The following is an 18004-nucleotide window of genomic DNA, read 5'->3' as shown; positions in this document are numbered from 1 at the left end:
TACATGTACATCCATGTCACTGCTGTCATTTACACTGCTGTATGATGTTCCACTAATGGTCATCACTGACTAACATCTTGATCAACCATTTTGTTGATCAATAAAGAAATTAAGTTATTGCACATTCAGAATGTGAAAATACAGATTTGTCATTTTACAAATGAAAAATAAATTAGAAAAATATAAGCATAAGAAAATTATGTATATTATTCGTGTATACTGTACTAATTTTTATTCGCAGCAACTTTATTTCGCGATTAACTGTCAATAAACTAGTTCACGACGATTAATGTTCGTGACCAAGCCTTATCTAGACCTACTATAGACAAAGGATTGGTTCGCGTCGAGAAATATTCGAGACGACAAGGCTCTCGCTAACCTCGCAAAATTTTCTCGCACACAAATAAAAGTTGGTTTACAGTATCCTGCATGGAAAAAATTGTCTGCTTTACAAATCTATATACCTGAATTTGAATAAGCTAAAAATGTTTTTATCATTTTTGTGACTTTTACAATATACACGTGGAATAAATAAATATGTATATAGCACTTATTCAATGATTAGTTTTTCTCAAACACCCATGAATTAAAACACAAAACATAAACATTGTATAACCAGAAACTATACTGAGTATTTGTGACATCATAATCTCGACCATTGTATAAATAAACACACAAGTAATCGCATGATTGGCAGACTTATTTCCTAAATACAATAAGTGTAAAATACAATACTTTTGAAATGTTTTGTGCCATTCTTTGTAAATGCTAGGAAAAAATTCAAGATTAGTGAAAGAATTGCCTTCTGTGGTTTACATTTTCAAATAAACGATAACCCATATGACTATGGTAAATATGAACTCTTTCACAAACTATCTTTCATATGATGCCGAGTATTTCATTGAAGAAAAAAGAGACTGTGTCCATCTTTGCTAGTCCAGGGAACAGTTCATTTTGTCTTGACAGGGATACCTGAGGGGGTACGGGAACTCTAGCAGGGCGCGGCTAGGCCACAGTGTCGAGGGTGAGGCGCCGGGGGCCTTTATCCACATAAATCTCGGTCTCATTCTCTGGTCCCTCATCTTCCGGGTCTATTTCTCCCTCAAACATCTGCTGCAAGAGCACCTCCACTTTCTTACGACCTGTGAGAGAACAGTTTAAAATTTACAAAACAAAAAAATCTTCATTATTTTAATAGTATAAATGCATTTATATAACAAAATAGGCAGATGGAAAAATCTTTTACTCATATCTTATTAAGGCTAGAAATAATCTCATTGTTTTCCTTAAATAACAGTTGAGGCTTATAAAATGAATTCAAATTGACTAAGCTTACTTTTCTTCTTGAGGTGGAATCGTAACCCCTTTTCTACAGACAAATCAGGAATACTCTCTGTGTCAGAATCCGAGTCTGGCTGTTCCACGATGTTGAGCTCTTCATTGGGAACAAGTTCAGAATTGTCATTAGCTGCAGATAGCTGTCTCTGCCTTGGCCCTGTCCTGAAACAAGGATAAAGATCACCATTGATGTCCTTGTGGTGAGATTATTTTATAACACAATACCACTATCACATGGGCATTTCTATCACTCTGCATTTTATTACCAAATGTTTTGAGTACATAAAAATATTTCACCGTAAACCTCAGATTTGGATCCCTTGGAAAACAACAAGAGATAATGTACAGTACTCTGTTAACCTTGGATCCAGTATATGCCAATACACAGTAATTACATCTTTATAAGGTGTTCATACCATGAACTCTTTCAAATAATATCCCAGAACACAAATAAAGTGTCTAAAATGAGTATATTCACTCACAAAGAGTCCAGACTCTTCAAAAATGCTTGGACCTACTAACAAATAGTCTGATAATAATAATTCCTAAGAGATTGTTTCATGCTCACTAACAGGGTATCTGGCCTGGCTTATAGAATGTATAGACTTACAGATAATCTGGACTCAATCACAGAATGTCTGGAAATACTCATAGAATGTTTGGACACACACACAGAGTGTCTGGATTCACATATAGACTGCTTAAATTCACAGAATGTCTGAACTCACTCACAGAGTGTCAAAATCACTCATAGAATGTCATGACTCGTTCATATAATGTCTTGACTCACTCACAGAATGTCATGACTCGTTCATATAATGTCTTGACTCACTCACAGAATGTCTTGACTCACTCACAGAATGTCTTGACTCACTCATAGAATGTCTTGACTCACGCTCAGAATGTCTTGACTCACTCAAAGAATATCTTGACTCAATCACAGAATATCTAAACTCATTCATAGAATGTCTTGACTCACTCACAGAAAGTCTTGACTCAATCAAAGAATATCTTGACTCACTCACAGAATGTCTTCATTCACTCACAGAATATCTTGACTCATTCATAGAATGTCATGACTCACTCACAGAATGTCTTGACTCACTCAAAGAATATCTTGACTCACTCACAGAATGTCTTCACTTACTCACAGAATGTCTTGACTCACACACAGAATGTCTTGACTCACTCATAGAATGTCTTGTCTCACTCATAGAATGTCTTGACTCACTCACAGAATGTTTTGACTTACACATAGAATGTCTTGACTCACTCACAGAATGTCTTGTCTCATTCATAGAATGTCTTGACTCACACACAGAAAGTCTTGACTCACTCATAGAATGTCTTGACTCACACATAGAATGTCTTGACTCACTCACAGAATGTCTTGACTCACTCATAGAATGTCTTGTCTCATACATAGAATTTCTTGAATCTTTCAAAAAATGTTTTGACTTTCAGAATGTCTGCACTCTCTCAAAGAGTGAGTGGACACAGTCAGTGTCTGAATTTACATATAGACTGTTTTAACTCACAGAATGTTTGGGCTTACTCAAAGAGTGTCCACACTCACTCATTCATAGAATGTCTTGACTCACTAATACAATGTTTCGACTCTCTCACAGTGTATGGACTCGCACAAAGATTGTCTGGAATTACTTGTATGATATTTGGAGTCACTCACACAGTGTCTATACTCACTCACAGAATGTTGATCACACCGAATGTCTGAACTCACCCACAGAATATCTAAACTCATTCACCCTACAACTGGACTCAAAGAATGTCTGGATTAGTTACAGAATGGCTGACCTAGGTAACAGAATGCTTGGACTTACTCATTGAATGTCTGAACTCACTTACATGTAATATATGCTGTTTTGACTCACTTAAAGAATTCTGAACTCACTCATCAAAGTGTGTCTGAATTTAAAATAATTGAAATCAACTTACTGTCCTATTCCCAATCCCAAATCTCGAATTTTCTGTTCCACATATGACTCAAGTTTCCCTACTTTTTGTATGGTGTATTCCAAAATAAAAGCCTCTAGGATAAATGCAATAAATATGCTGAAAATAAATACCAAATGATTAAAAAGAAATATAAAATTATAAGTAAGAAGTCTTAGTGATCAGGAATTATATAGTTAAATTAATATTTTCCTCAGATTAACTCACAAATTCTCAACTGACATTAGTTACAACTGACTCTTTTGCACAGTAAAATTCACTGGCATTTTAGCTTTTAGATTCCCATCATATGTATAATTTGTTTAATTTTATCAATCTGTGTTTTGGTTTGTGGGTAGATAATACATGTACTATAAAATGACACAGTCAAATCAGCCTCTATAAGCAAGTATATTTGGAGACCTTACTGTAAATTTTTGCTCACAGAGATACATGAAAATTATATGATTTCAAAAATTAATGCATTTAATCTACAGTTGTTAGTAACTGCATATTAAATAGTGACATGTAAACACCCCATAGGTATGTATGTCGCATACTTGTACATTCAAGTTGTCAACAGTTTACTTACTTCAAGACAATGATGACACAGCACATGTGGAAACAGAAGAAATAAAGGCGAGCCACTTTACTGGTTACCGCCACAAAACCCGAAGCTAACAGTGAGTTAGTCAAGGGAATAAACGAGATTACTTTAAAAAGATCCTGCTATGATGGACATAAAACTAGATTGATATTTCAATAAACATAAGTAGAGTTGTAAGGTGAGAATGAATATAAAAGCATAAAATCTAACAACGCTACAAAATAAAGAATCAGAGAGAAAATTATGAAGTTGTCCCCCTTATGATCTTGATAAGGCTGAAAAATCTAAAATTGAGTATTTGAAAGGATGACATGGAATTGTCCTTCATAATATATTCTGTGTCACAGAGAATATCATTATGCACCTTTATTATAAATTTAAATCAATATGGACAAAACCACATAATCTAGAGTAAGGTAGGATAACAGGATATTATTGGTTTGTTTCCCTATCTTATCAATCTCAACAAAGCTAAATAAAAATCTATTGAAATAAAAAATGCTTTCATGGGATTATCTCCCAATATAAAAAATCTCTTAAAAATCTTTTTAAAAATAACAGAGCTGCCAAATCTGAAGATTTAAAGAAGATACCATTTGACTGTACCCCTATCTAATCAATCTTAACAAAACTAAACAAATCTCTCGTGAATTAGAAAAAAAAGTTCTTGGATTATCTCCCTTCATAATAAATCTTAATAATACTACAAAAAGCTAGAGAATCTAGAGAGTTGGAGAAGAAATCCCTAAAAGGATATCATTGGATTATCTCCCTTCATAATAAATCTTATTATTAATATAAACAAAGCTACAAAATCTAGAGAGAGAAAATATCATTGGGTTATCTCCCTTCATAACATAGCCACAAAGTCTATTATAGAGTTTGCTCAGAAATAAAAGGATATCATGCCACTGGTTGACCACAGTCAGCTCCACCAGAACCACGAGGGAGCGGAGCAGGTCATTAAAGTTGTTGTTACAGTAGTGGAACTTGTAGAACTGAGTCCCGTTCAGGGCGGAGTTGCCACAGAACGGTGGGGAGTCCTCTTTGTAGTAGTCATAGTAATGAATCAGGTTTTGGAAGATCTCCATACCGATGATGGCGAAGATGTAGTAAAATACCTGCATGTCATAAAGGAGAGGAAATTACTCAATGGAGTGTGGCTTAGAGCTCAGACTTACTTTGATCACTTCATAACAACTTTTAAAAATCTTTAAAACTGAGACACATTATTGAACAGACACCTGTTGAATGTGGAGTTTTTTGGTCTCTTTCAAAACTGCAATATGAGTTCTATAACCATGTGAGTGATTCACTGCTTTGACAGTTTGATGTTCCAACACAAATCTCTCTTTTACACAAGTCTCAATGATCAACAATTATAAATACTCTATGTATTATATATCATTTTGTCTGCTTTTCTGAGTATTGATTGGTTAACCTCTCCAGATATTATAGAGATATAAAAATATATTTAAGAAGTTCCTCACCAAAATCACCCCTCCATAGGTTATGATAGATGGTCCAATGTTGATAATTGTCTGGAGAATTACTTTAAAGCTGCAGAAACATCAAATAAACGATTTAACTAATTAGATTTCAAAACAAAATAAATATATATAAAGCTCTTCCTGAAGAAAACTTTTTCAAAACATTTGCTTTTTTTTGGCTCTTTTATCTGATGATAAAAAAATCAAACTGATTTGAATTTGCACACTCATAGGAAAAATTTAAGAACAAGAACTTAATAAATCAAGAGCAAACTTTCTTACCGTTTTATGCTTCCAAAAATTTTGAATAGCCTCAAAACTCTTAAAACGAGGAGGTAGTCCAACAGCTGAAACTCCTCGTATGCTGTAAATATATACAAATATCTTGTTCTTAAAAATGTTTAGACTTGAATAATGAAAAATGTACTTGCATTTACAACATCTGCTCCATATATCGTGAAAGTAGGCAAAAGTTGGCAAACAATTCAAAAAATACTTCATTGAATGTTGAATAATTATGAGAGAATTTCTCTCATTAAGTTGAAGAGTTCATACTCACTAGAATCTTCAATTGTTTCAATGGCAGATGCAATCACAGCAGCTCCTATCACAACAAAGTCGAATCTACAACAAATGTTGCATTATTGTTCAATATTTGTAAGCAACATGATATTGCATTGGCTGAGAGAAATATAGACTTTTTTACCTCGGTCACGGTGACATGTGAATCAATCTACAATATCAAGTTATCATGTACACATTTCTTTTTAATTTCAGTAATTGAACTATTTAGAATAAATACAATAATGTGGTCACATTATTAATCATTTGTGCATGGGTATCAATTTTCATGAATTTAGTAATGATCGCAGTTTCAAGGATAGATGTATGTAAAAATTATATGTTTTATAACATGTGTATATTAATTGTATATGTCTATGAGCTGTACAGCTGTTGACTAATAAACAATACAATACAATGTAAAAATTATGGCCAATTATCCTACCAATATAATATGTTGTTAGATACGCAAATCAATGAACATTTAATTTTATGGATCAACTTGAAATCCAAAAAAAATTACTATTCATGAATTCATGAATTATTAATGAAACCATAAAAGCTACCAAATTCATAGAATATAGAGTGGGTTGAAACAGTTTAGGCCTTTTTGTAAACTGCTGGGCAGTTTACGAATAAATGTACATGTATATCTCCATAATCCGCTTTGCAGTTTACAAAACATACACTATCCTATACTGCCCTGTGGTGATCCAGTACATTTCTTGGATAAATTGTCAAATTAACAAATTATAAAAATGATCAATTTAATAATCAACTTACACATTCCAAAACACTCTGAAGAACTCTCGAGGTCCAAATGTATATAATTTCAAAACAATTTCCAGCATGAAAATTCCAAGAAAGAACCAGTCGGCTTCATCAAGATCAAAACCAATGAACCAGGCATTCACAAATATCATAAAGTCAAAGAAGTAGCGGAAGGCTCTGAAATCAAGACAGAGCTTTTATTAATCAAATGAAGAAGACTTTAGACAGAGCTTTATTAATCAAGTGAAGAAGACTTTAGACAGAGCTTTATTCATCAAGTGAAGAAGACTTTAGACAGAGCTTTATTAATCAAGTGAAGAAGACTTTAGACAGAGATTTATTAATCAAGTGAAGAAGACTTTAGACAGAGCTTTTATAAATCAAATGAAGAAGACTTTAGGTAGAGCTTTATTATTCAAGTGAAGAAGACTTTAGGCAGGGCTCTATTAATCAAATGAAGAAGACTTTAGTGATAGCTTTTATTAATCAAATGAAGAAGACTTAATTTAGACTGAGCTCTATTAATCAAGTGAAGAAGACTTTAGACAAAGCTCTATTAATTAAGTGAAGACTACTTTAGAAAGAGCTTCATTAATACTTTCAGTAAAATATTCTTAAAATATCTAAAAACAATTTGTTCATTTGTTGATAACCTTTGACCCTTTATGTTCACTGAAAAAGTAGATACGGATAAAGTTTTTTTGTCTTTGTAACATACATGTACCGGTAGTAACCTTTGACTCTTACTTGTGTCTGACCACCAGTTTCACAATTCTGCTGATAAATGAGTTATATATAACAGGGAATTTTTGTTCCAGAAATGTCTGCCTGTCTTTGACCTCTGAGAGCTGTAGTTCTAAAAGGTCAGCAAGCTTCAGGAACTGTTGTTTTCCTGTCAATAATTAATGATCAAAGAATCATGCATCAGTGAGTGTGGGGGTAGGGGCACTCTTAATAAAGAACAAGACATGCAATTTAGGATGCTTTTAATTGTATGCTGAATTCTTTTGACAAACACTGAATTTCATCCATTAATCCACAGCACAGTACAAAAAAAAGAATGTAAATGTCTTGTTTAACATGACGTGCCTGTATTTAAAAAAGTATATGTACATGTACTTTAAAAAATATTTGCAAGGCATTATATACTGTAGATTCCTAATTCAAAGCAAGGAATATATACACATGTATTTGCGTAAAGTCACAGGAAGCACATCTCACTTATTTTAAAATCTTGTTTGTATATTTTGGAAACATGTAAATTTAATGAAACTATGAACAAAAATTTGGCATTTGTAATTTTATATTCTCGCAATTTGATTCAAAACAGTTGAATCAACTTAAGGATTAATTACTCATGTAAAATAAGGAAAATTCGGCTGCCATACTCACTGATCATGTTGGATCCATCGATATCCAGAACTCGGATAAGTAGGTCAATATGGCTGCGACTGCGGTTGGGAATGACACGCTTCATTAACTCACACCAAACAGTATACGTCACCACCTGGCGGCCTCCATGCGGAACTTTCAGAATGTCAAACGCCTGGGCTAACTTTCTTCTCTTCCCATATACAGCAGCTTTGATTTCATTCTGACAAAAACACCATTTTCATTCGATATGTAAGATTCCTGATAAATGTAGAGACCTTAATTGTTCTTGTTATCAGTTAACCATGATAATTGAAAATTACACAGACCTGCTGTACACTGAAGTCTCCTCACAAACCAGACTCAGTCTCAACATAATATGTATTATGTACTGCTAGTTTTTTACTTGATAACTAAAAGATCCTTGATCCTCCTTACTTTAAGACACTATTAAATATTTTTCAGAATGATTATTTAAAGGGGTGCCTGTCTTGCTACATTCTTAAGCAGCAGCCAGGTAAGTGTTTTATCCAACTTTTTTTCATCATATTATTGCTGCATCAAAGTTGCTAGATGTTGCGAGGGGATAATTTAGTTAATTAATTCTGTGTAAGATGTTTCAATTTCTTTTGGTTTGGAGACTAAGGGGTATTTTTATTTCTTTTCATAGTGGAGATTTTTTGTGGAGTATGTTAATTTCTTGCTCTGTGAGGACACTCTAGGGAGAAACTTTCTTATTTTACATGCAAATTACCTTGAGGTTTTTCCTGTAGCTGTAATAGATGGCAGCCAAAACGATGCTCATGAAAATCAACCAACAAATCACAATGTAGAAGATGAAGAACAAGGCAAACCAGTTACTGCTGTCATAGGCTGGCATCCTGCAGAAACAATGGAGAAATAATTAAAGTGTACTGTATTCTACCAAAAATTCTCCAAGCTGACTGCAAGGCACATGGGTCCTAATGGTCACCTGAGTATTATATATAGCACAGTAAAGGATCCAAGAAATACCATTTAACTATTTAAAAATCACTGAGGATTTACAAAAATTTAAACTGATAATTATAGGAAATTTGAAAATGATGATGATGATGTTCTGTTTCAATGATGTAAAGTTGAAATCCATCGGAGGAAGGGGTTTACAAAAATATGATCAGTGGCAGATTAAATTAGCTAGTAATTACTTTTCTGACAATTTTTTTCAAGTTTCAAACAATTTGATATTTCAAAGTCCCTACATATGACACTTTAGTTGCCATGGTAACCAGTACTGGTACTTACATTACATCAGGGCTGTTTGCTGTGGTAACTAAGACATAGAGATCCCATATACTGTCCAAGTAGGTCTCAAAGTATGGATCTCCATTAGCATACACTAAATCCCTGAATAAAAAGTATGCTTCATTGTCTATAAAATATCACAAATAATATGTGTTTTGTAAGATACCAAGAATTGACTTAAAAGACTGAATGAGAAGATTTGTGTTTTGTTTTTTCTTTCCAATTCATATCGATTTACATGAATGTCATTTTATTTCACGTTTATGGATAACTCTCAAAGGTAACTTTGGTTAGATTCAGATATCCACATATAAAGTAAATCTTAATTTGAGGTGAAGCTTTTTATTTTACCTTCCAAAGTTTTATTGAACTAATTGAAAATGATTCTCACCTCCGACTAAACAGCTTTAGAGCCAACAGTGCAAACAACAGAACACTGAGGAGAAACAGAATGAGGACATTCATAATCTCTGGCACAGTACGTCGAATGTTCCGAAAAGCTCGCCGAATCTGGAAAGAAACATTTAACAAAAAAAGTATTCTTCCTTACATTTGAAATCTTCATGATACATACTGAAATGTTAAGACTCAATCCTACCTGTTTCCCATCTGGAAAGTTAATGAGGAATAGAGGTCGTAATGGCCGAGACCACCTGATAGGTCGCGTCGAATGTGTAACATTGTCCCAGATTACGTAACATATCATATCAATAAATGTTAGCTGTCGTAAAAAAAAACAGGCAGAATATTAGAAAACACAAATGTTCAATCTGTATACAAATATAATTTAACCCAGTCCAAATTTAGTGTTATCTTCCCCATAATATTACTAATTAGTGTAATCATAATTAATTCAGTGCTTTGAAGCCAAAATAAGCTGCAACAATCTTTTATCATATTGTTATACCAAGTATTTTAATAAATGGACAAAGAGCAGCCAAAATGCAAAAAATATTAAAACCATTCAACTAAGTTATAATGTTTCCAGTGTACGTTTAATAACATGAAAATATTTCTCCCATGACTGTTTTCTACAATCATATTTGAGCTTTTGTGATTACACCCAAATTTTAACAATTAAACTTAATTGATATTCATAGTTTTAGGTTGGCTTTGTTTTATTTTCTTCAAGAGCTTTAACTTCTTTTAATATTGCCAGTTTTGTAGTAGATGCCGATGATATAATGTTAATGTGGTATGGGACACCTGTCGATATTATAGATGATATTATGTTAATGTGGTATGGGACACCTGTCGATATTATAGATGATATTATGTTAATGTGGTATGGGACACCTGTCGATATTATAGATGATATTATGTTAATGTGGTATGGGACACCTGTCGATATTATAGATGATATTATGTTAATGTGGTATGGGACACCTGTCGATATTATAGATGATATTGTAACGTGTCGAGGGGTCCGTACCTAGTCAATTCTAGGGTCTGGGGGTTGAATATAAAAAAATATCGAACAATAATAATTTTCCTCTCTAAAATGATTAGTGATTACAATTGGCCTACAAATATTTACAGAATGGCCTTCCCTTACTTAGGGTAAAATCACAAATGAATCTGGTCGGTCGGGATTGAAACTTTATTAACACCACGAGGTAAACACTATTATATGCCTTATTCAGGCGGTAGTGAATACCCGCGGCACGACCTAGCTGGATTACCTACCGAAGAGGTAACCCTTCAGCAGGGGCAGTCACTGTGTTAACGCCTTATGCAGGACGAACAGTGTACAACCACTAACTAAAGGCGTACCCCTTCCCTAATACTACTAGTAGAGTATCAGCGACGACTAACTAGGCTAAACTCCAAGAGGACAGCCTCTATAATAACCAACTAGTGGTTAAACACGATTGGTCCTATAATAATCAATGTGGTAAGCCTCTCTCTCAAGGCAACCCACCTACCAAATCGTAATTTAGTCTCGCAATTCCTCTCCGTTGGAACTCTGCTAGGGAAGAGAACGCTGCGGCTGCGACGCGCTCGTTTATATACCCTCTGTGGGTCACGTGACAATCTCCGCTGGTTGCTAGGCGACAATGCAAACACAGCTATCATGTGCCGTACGCATGATTCAACATTACATAACATAAAATCGTTACACTACCCACGCCTTCGATGACATGCGACCCGCATGTAAAGAAATGTTAAAACTACCAAGTTATATTTATTTAACATCAGTACTCAAACTACAAAGTTTCTTAACTTTGCAGAAATAAACAATTTTCCTTAAAAATGCATTTCAAATGATTCACATATCAAACACAACTTTTTCTTTAGAAACGATGTTAGTGTCAACATTTCCATCTCTGAACTTCTTGACAGTTTTCGTTGTCAGGATTCTTTTCAAAGGATCCGTTTGAGTTCCGCAGTCCCTCCTGCTTCCAAACGAGTTTCAAAAGTTTTCACGACTAAATGAAGTCTGCACGGCTTGATCCTCCTTTTTCAACACTGAAATAGGGTCTAACTTTTCTTCATCACTCTGTGTAGACCTTGCATAGGTTGGACTGTCGTGCATTCGATGGTCTGCCGCCTGAAAAGCATCCAACTCAACAGCATGTCTCACGGCATCATTGAGATCAATGGGCCTTGCTTGTCGAACCCTTAGACGCATGTCTCTATCTCTCAGGGCGTCTATAAACTGCTCTTTGGAAAGCGTCTCTTTTACCTCAACTGGTGCTGTTGGGTAGGCAAGATTGGTAAGCCTCCTTATATCCTGACCTAATTCAGGCAATGAATCTGAGGCTTTCTGTCGCCTCTCACGCAGTTGAGCTCTATAGAGTTCTGTCTGATTTGTCGGGGAGAACCTCTCTTCAAGCGCCTTACACAACAGTCTGTAGTTGCACTTTTCACCCTCTGGTAGGTTTCCTAATACACCCTGGGCTTGACCCCTCAATGATACCGCCAAATGCATCCCCTTGTCTGAAACAGACCATTTGTTAAGGGCGGCGCAAATTTCAAAATGTGATTTGAAATCAACCCAGGATGAACTACCATCAAACTTGTCTGCCTTAACTCCTGAACGGACGGGCTCATTGTCATCCTTTTTCTGACGCCTGCGTGTTACATTGTCCTTGTAAGGCCTTGAGTCATCTGGGTCATCAATGGCTGCAGAGTCGATATATGGTGTACTTGATACACGTTGCTTGCGGTTTGTCAGCTCATTGAAGTTTTCCACAAAACTAGGCTCGTCATCTCCAAGAAAACTGGTTGTCTTCTTTAATTGCTTAGGTTTCGCACCAGAACTCTTATATGACTTTTCACCCAGTAATGTGGTGTGCCTGCTGTCAGGTATGCCTGAATCTCTGGCATGCGATTTCTCAGCTGTCTTAGGCAACCCGTCATGCAACTGCCGCAATTCTTTTTCTAATGCGCTCATCATAATTTAAAATTAAACACAATACAATCAAAAGAATTTATTCCGACCAAAATTCACATAAAGTAATCAGCTAATAATTCAACAGTTACCCAGATCCGACCGCGCTGCCACCATTTATTTTTGTAACGTGTCGAGGGGTCCGTATCTAGTCAATTCTAGGGTCTGGGGGTTGAATATAAAAAAATATCGAACAATAATAATTTTCCTCTCTAAAATGATTAGTGATTACAATTGGCCTACAAATATTTACAAAATGGCCTTCCCTTACTTAGGGTAAAATCACAAATGAATCTGGTCGGTCGGGATTAAAACTTTATTAACACCACGAGGTAAACACTATTATATGCCTTATTCAGGCGGTAGTGAATACCCGCGGCACGACCTAGCTGGATTACCTACCGAAGAGGTAACCCTTCAGCAGGGGCAGTCACTGTGTTAACGCCTTATGCAGGACGAACAGTGTACAACCACTAACTAAAGGCGTACCCCTTCCCTAATACTACTAGTAGAGTATCAGCGACGACTAACTAGGCTAACCTCCAAGAGGACAGCCTCTATAATAACCAACTAGTGGTTAAACACGATTGGTCCTATAATAATCAATGTGGTAAGCCTCTCTCTCAAGGCAACCCACCTACCAAATCGTAATTTAGTCTCGCAATTCCTCTCCGTTGGAACTCTGCTAGGGAAGAGAACGCTGCGGCTGCGACGCGCTCGTTTATATACCCTCTGTGGGTCACGTGACAATCTCCGCTGGTTGCTAGGCGACAATGCAAACACAGCTATCATGTGCCGTACGCATGATTCAACATTACATAACATAAAATCGTTACAATATTATGTTAATGTGGTATGGGACACCTGTCGATATTATAGATGATATTATGTTAATGTGGTATGGGACACCTGTCGATATTATAGATGATATTATGTTAATGTGGTATGGGACACCTGTCGATATTATAGATGATATTATGTTAATGTGGTATGGGACACCTGTCGATATTATAGATGATATTATGTTAATGTGGTATGGGACACCTGTCGATATTATAGATGATATTATGTTATTGTGCTATGGGACACCTGTCGATATTATAGATGTGGTTATAAAAGTACATTATAATTGTAACCAGGATAATATATCTAAATATGTATTTGTGCTTTTGCATTTGTTTTGAGAGTGATCGTGTGCGTGTGAGTGTATATTTTCAGCCCAGCGACGACAGACTACATCTATAAATAAATGTCACATGATATCTAAAACCTGTTTTACCTGCATGTTCCCGCCAATATACTGCACAAATAATGAAATATATAATATCTGTCTTTGGGGAAGCTGTTCCAGTAAGATATTTTAATAAATGAAATTGTGTAGTTGCTTTATGTGATATAATTATGTGTTTAAATATAATAATGAATTATTACAGGTTTTTGTATAACTTATAATTATACTGAATGAAGTGAACCTTAGACCAAATCAAGTTGTCTGAGTTATTTCTACTGACACTGGCTACATATAAATCAAAATAAATGTACTTTCATAAGTTTAGAATTTCATTCATGGTGAACACTCTAACCCATTGCGCTACGCTGTTAGATAACAATTTTGGGAAAGAAAATATATATAAAATCATACTTGATTTAATATTGTTTATTTCGATAGGAATTTTTAAGTACATCTCAATATGGAGGTGTCCCATACCCGGTGACTTTAAAGTGTGTATGATTATAAATTTACTAACAGCTAATTTAAAATAAACTACATATAGGATAAATCAAGTGAAAACAAAAATATGTAATGCAGGTAATGTCTAGTCCATGGATATGGGCAGAAAACAAGAGGCCATCAGGCTACATCACTCATCGGAGCAACAATATGCTCTAATCTACCTAATGTAACTAAGCTTTAAGATAAAAAATACAATGTTTATAACTCATTAATGTGTACAATATTTCATGCTGATAAGATGAAATAGAGATGACATATTCTACAGAAAATAATAATTTTTTTATGAATTTCAATATATAAATTTTTACCCTATTATGACCCCTCCCTTTTTAAGAAAAATTGTTCCCTTTTGATCCATATGAATAAATATATGAAAAAACTTGAAAGTTCTTTACACCACTTAAATCAATATAAAATTAATCGTAGGCAAATTTTCATTCAAATCTTTGTACACCATAGATAAATATCAGAGACCCATGGTTGATTATATCAATTTTTACATCTCTCCATCGTTGATTATGCATTACCAGCTGAGGGACAGAGGAACAAAACATAATCAACTGTGGGTCTCCAGCGATTACTGTAAATGTTTATAAGTTGACAATGTTAAAAGTTTACAGACAAATATATACGGACAGACATACATATGAATGCCAGACTGATTTGAAAAGCTAGCTCTTCTGAGCTATTCACTCTAGTGAACTAAAAACTATGTGTACAAAACAAGCTAACTCAGTGTGATGAATAAAAGTGGCTGTATCTACTAACACATAAAAATCTATGTTTTATAGATTTTCCAAAATCATCAACATATATTTAGTAAAGACTAAAAGTATTTTAAGTTTGCATGAAATAATGTAAAAGTGCATAGAAGATCAACTAATATTTTAACAAAAGTGTGCAGGCTTTAAGAGGACATTCAAACCATTTGCAAGGACAGTATATAGCATTAATAGTAGTTGTTACATCAGAAAAACGAAGAATAGTTAAGTTTCACAACAAAAAACACACCATATAAGTCCTACCTACCTCTCCCAATAACCAGCTTGAAATGGAATCATAGTCAGTCACAATTTGTAAATTAAAATCAATTACACTTGTACTAGTATACTGGTCAGTAGGTTTTTTCCTTGTTCTTGACTGTTGAATTTCATCTTAATCAAAGGGTTTATTCATCTCCACATCACAGACATAAATAACAGAGATTGGCAACAAGCTCTGCCATTAGCATGTTTTGTTGTTGAAAAATGTTTCAGGACCAACCTTACTTTGAGAACTTCATATTGATAAACTGAGATTATGATCTTAAACCAAAAGTATATTGTTTTTATGAAAAATGTGGATGTGTTTTAGACATTTTTGAAATAAAAAATTGAAAAAATAAGATTAATATATAGAAAAAATATTGGCCAGCTATAAAACATCTGCGAAATCTCGGACAACGGGTAGCCAACTGCCTCCTAAAACTCCTCTTTATAAGACAGAAACTCATGAAAATATTATAATTTGAATGTTTTGGTAATAGGTTTTAGTTTTTATATATTTCGATATAATTGTTTATTAGAAAGATATACTGATTTAAACTGGGAACACTTTACAATCGGGACCGCAAGATTTTGATCAGTTGCCAATCTCTGTTATGCCTCTGTCCACATACACTTTATATTTATCTTATGACTGAACTAGTTGTAATATCTTCAATTTAATTCAATCTTTAAAAAAAATGTTTTCATAATTTTTACAATGTTGAATATTCATTTGCTTTTCATAATGATCATATATAGGGCCTCTTACCACAATGACCACAAGGATTAACCAGTTTTTGGTGTCTCTGAAGAATACTTCTCTCTGGCTAAAGTAAGCCGAGTGCAAGAAGCGGTAGATAAAAAATGCCAAACACATCGTCTCTAGCAGCATGGAAGCCTGAAATCCAAAGAAATAACAAATACTGGAGGCTGGTTTAATTAAAAACACATAGATCAATTTTAAATCAAATTCTAATATGATTCCCCACTACATAAATTTCTGGTAAAAAAAAATTCTGGAGGCATTTTTCATCAAAGGTATTAAAAGGATTTCTTCATATTTTGATGTTTCTTATAACTCACCCAGTAAGGAATTTCCCAGCCTGATTTAGCTGGCCTCTCAAAAAGAGCCAAAGAGAGGTTAAACAGAATCATGAAGTACAGCAAATATCGTAAATAAAACTTGTGATAGAGATTGTAGGACCTGTAAAATATAAATTATCAAATATCAAAATTCAGTATTATTCATTAAAATGCTAGCATGTAATTGCACCCAATCCTTTGCATAAAATCTGTCATACACACAACAAGCTGAATTGTTAAATAATTTTAAAATCCTCACCGTACATAAGTTGGATCTGTTTTAAATGTAAAATTTCTGCCTTCTTTGGCATCAATTACAAGGGTGGCAGCTAAAATCATGTCCTGTAAACAATATTATCCAAATCAAGGAAGACTGAATAAAGAAAACACAGACAATATGCCATAAATTCCCTGTTAAATATGCATTAATCTTTGTGAGATACTAACGAAGTCATTATTTACTCTCGATTCATAATGTTAATTTATTAAAAAAATACTGCAAAATGAAGAAAAATTGTGCTTGGTAATAATTATGTTAATATCAGGTGAACATTACATCTTTACAAAAATGGAGAGTATACAAACTCTTAATTATTATCTGTGTATGTTTCAATTTTATGGGAAAAATTGTGTTAGTGACTGTATATATAGGTTCTGCAGTCAACTGCCAATTTTTATGTTTCTTTACTATAGCACAAGCAAGTGGATTACTATTTAAATCACTTGGCGAACGTTGGCTTTTAAACTAATGGGTCTCGATTTCAAGCCTAGCTGTGTCACTGTTCTTATCTGTTACAGTTCGATCCAATACAATATGACGTTACAATGGTTACTTACATCTTCCTGTAGATGCTTAAGATCTTCATGAATACCCCACTTGGGTGGGGATCCATCTGAAGTGGTATGATTTGGTCCATGATCACTCACTGAAGTATCAATGTTAATGTTCGGATTTTTCGCCCCATTACCTTCAGGCTCCGATGGCATGTCAGCATCCACAATGTGATTTTTACTGACTGTAACATTTTGCTCTATTTCAATGGCAAGATCTTCTTTCAACGGCTGGGGAGATTCGGTCATTTTTTACACCTGACAATAATAACTAGCCTGTTTTCTTATTCATGGCAACCTAAATAACTGTCACAAGAAAAAGAGAGATTTAAATGAAAGTGTCTGTCATCACAATCATATGTTTTAATTTGGTAGGGGCGTTCCAATTTTACCGACCATCAACGTCAATCTGGTGCTTCAACGGACAATCTGTGTAACAGCTTCATAAGAAACGTATTTGCAACTAAGTTGAATCGAAAGCAAGATAACTTGTACATTGAAAGAAACCACACTGATAAATATCATAAGATCTAATTGCTCATAAATTTATAGTTATATCAG

General features: G+C 34.4%; 1 protein-coding gene across 1 annotated transcript; it reads right to left on the bottom strand.

Moving 5' to 3' along the window:
- Positions 1-324: 324 nt before the first annotated feature.
- Positions 325-17999, bottom strand: LOC128178838 (two pore calcium channel protein 1-like). Its single transcript, XM_052846209.1, has 19 exons — positions 17450-17999; positions 16872-16954; positions 16613-16733; positions 16299-16427; positions 9974-10096; positions 9767-9885; positions 9376-9477; positions 8846-8972; positions 8113-8314; positions 7468-7612; positions 6733-6897; positions 5948-6012; positions 5671-5752; positions 5389-5458; positions 4803-5019; positions 3884-3974; positions 3295-3411; positions 1337-1500; positions 325-1142 (listed from the first exon to the last, which is right to left on the bottom strand). The coding sequence occupies exons 1-19, from the start codon at positions 17690-17692 to the stop codon at positions 1006-1008; spliced, it is 2502 nt and encodes an 833-aa protein (XP_052702169.1). The 5' UTR covers positions 17693-17999; the 3' UTR covers positions 325-1005.
- Positions 18000-18004: the final 5 nt, after the last annotated feature.

Source organism: Crassostrea angulata, chromosome 3 (genome assembly GCF_025612915.1).
Source record: "Crassostrea angulata isolate pt1a10 chromosome 3, ASM2561291v2, whole genome shotgun sequence".
Classification (NCBI taxonomy): domain Eukaryota; kingdom Metazoa; phylum Mollusca; class Bivalvia; order Ostreida; family Ostreidae; genus Magallana; species Magallana angulata.
This window is presented reverse-complemented; position numbering and strand designations above follow the sequence as displayed.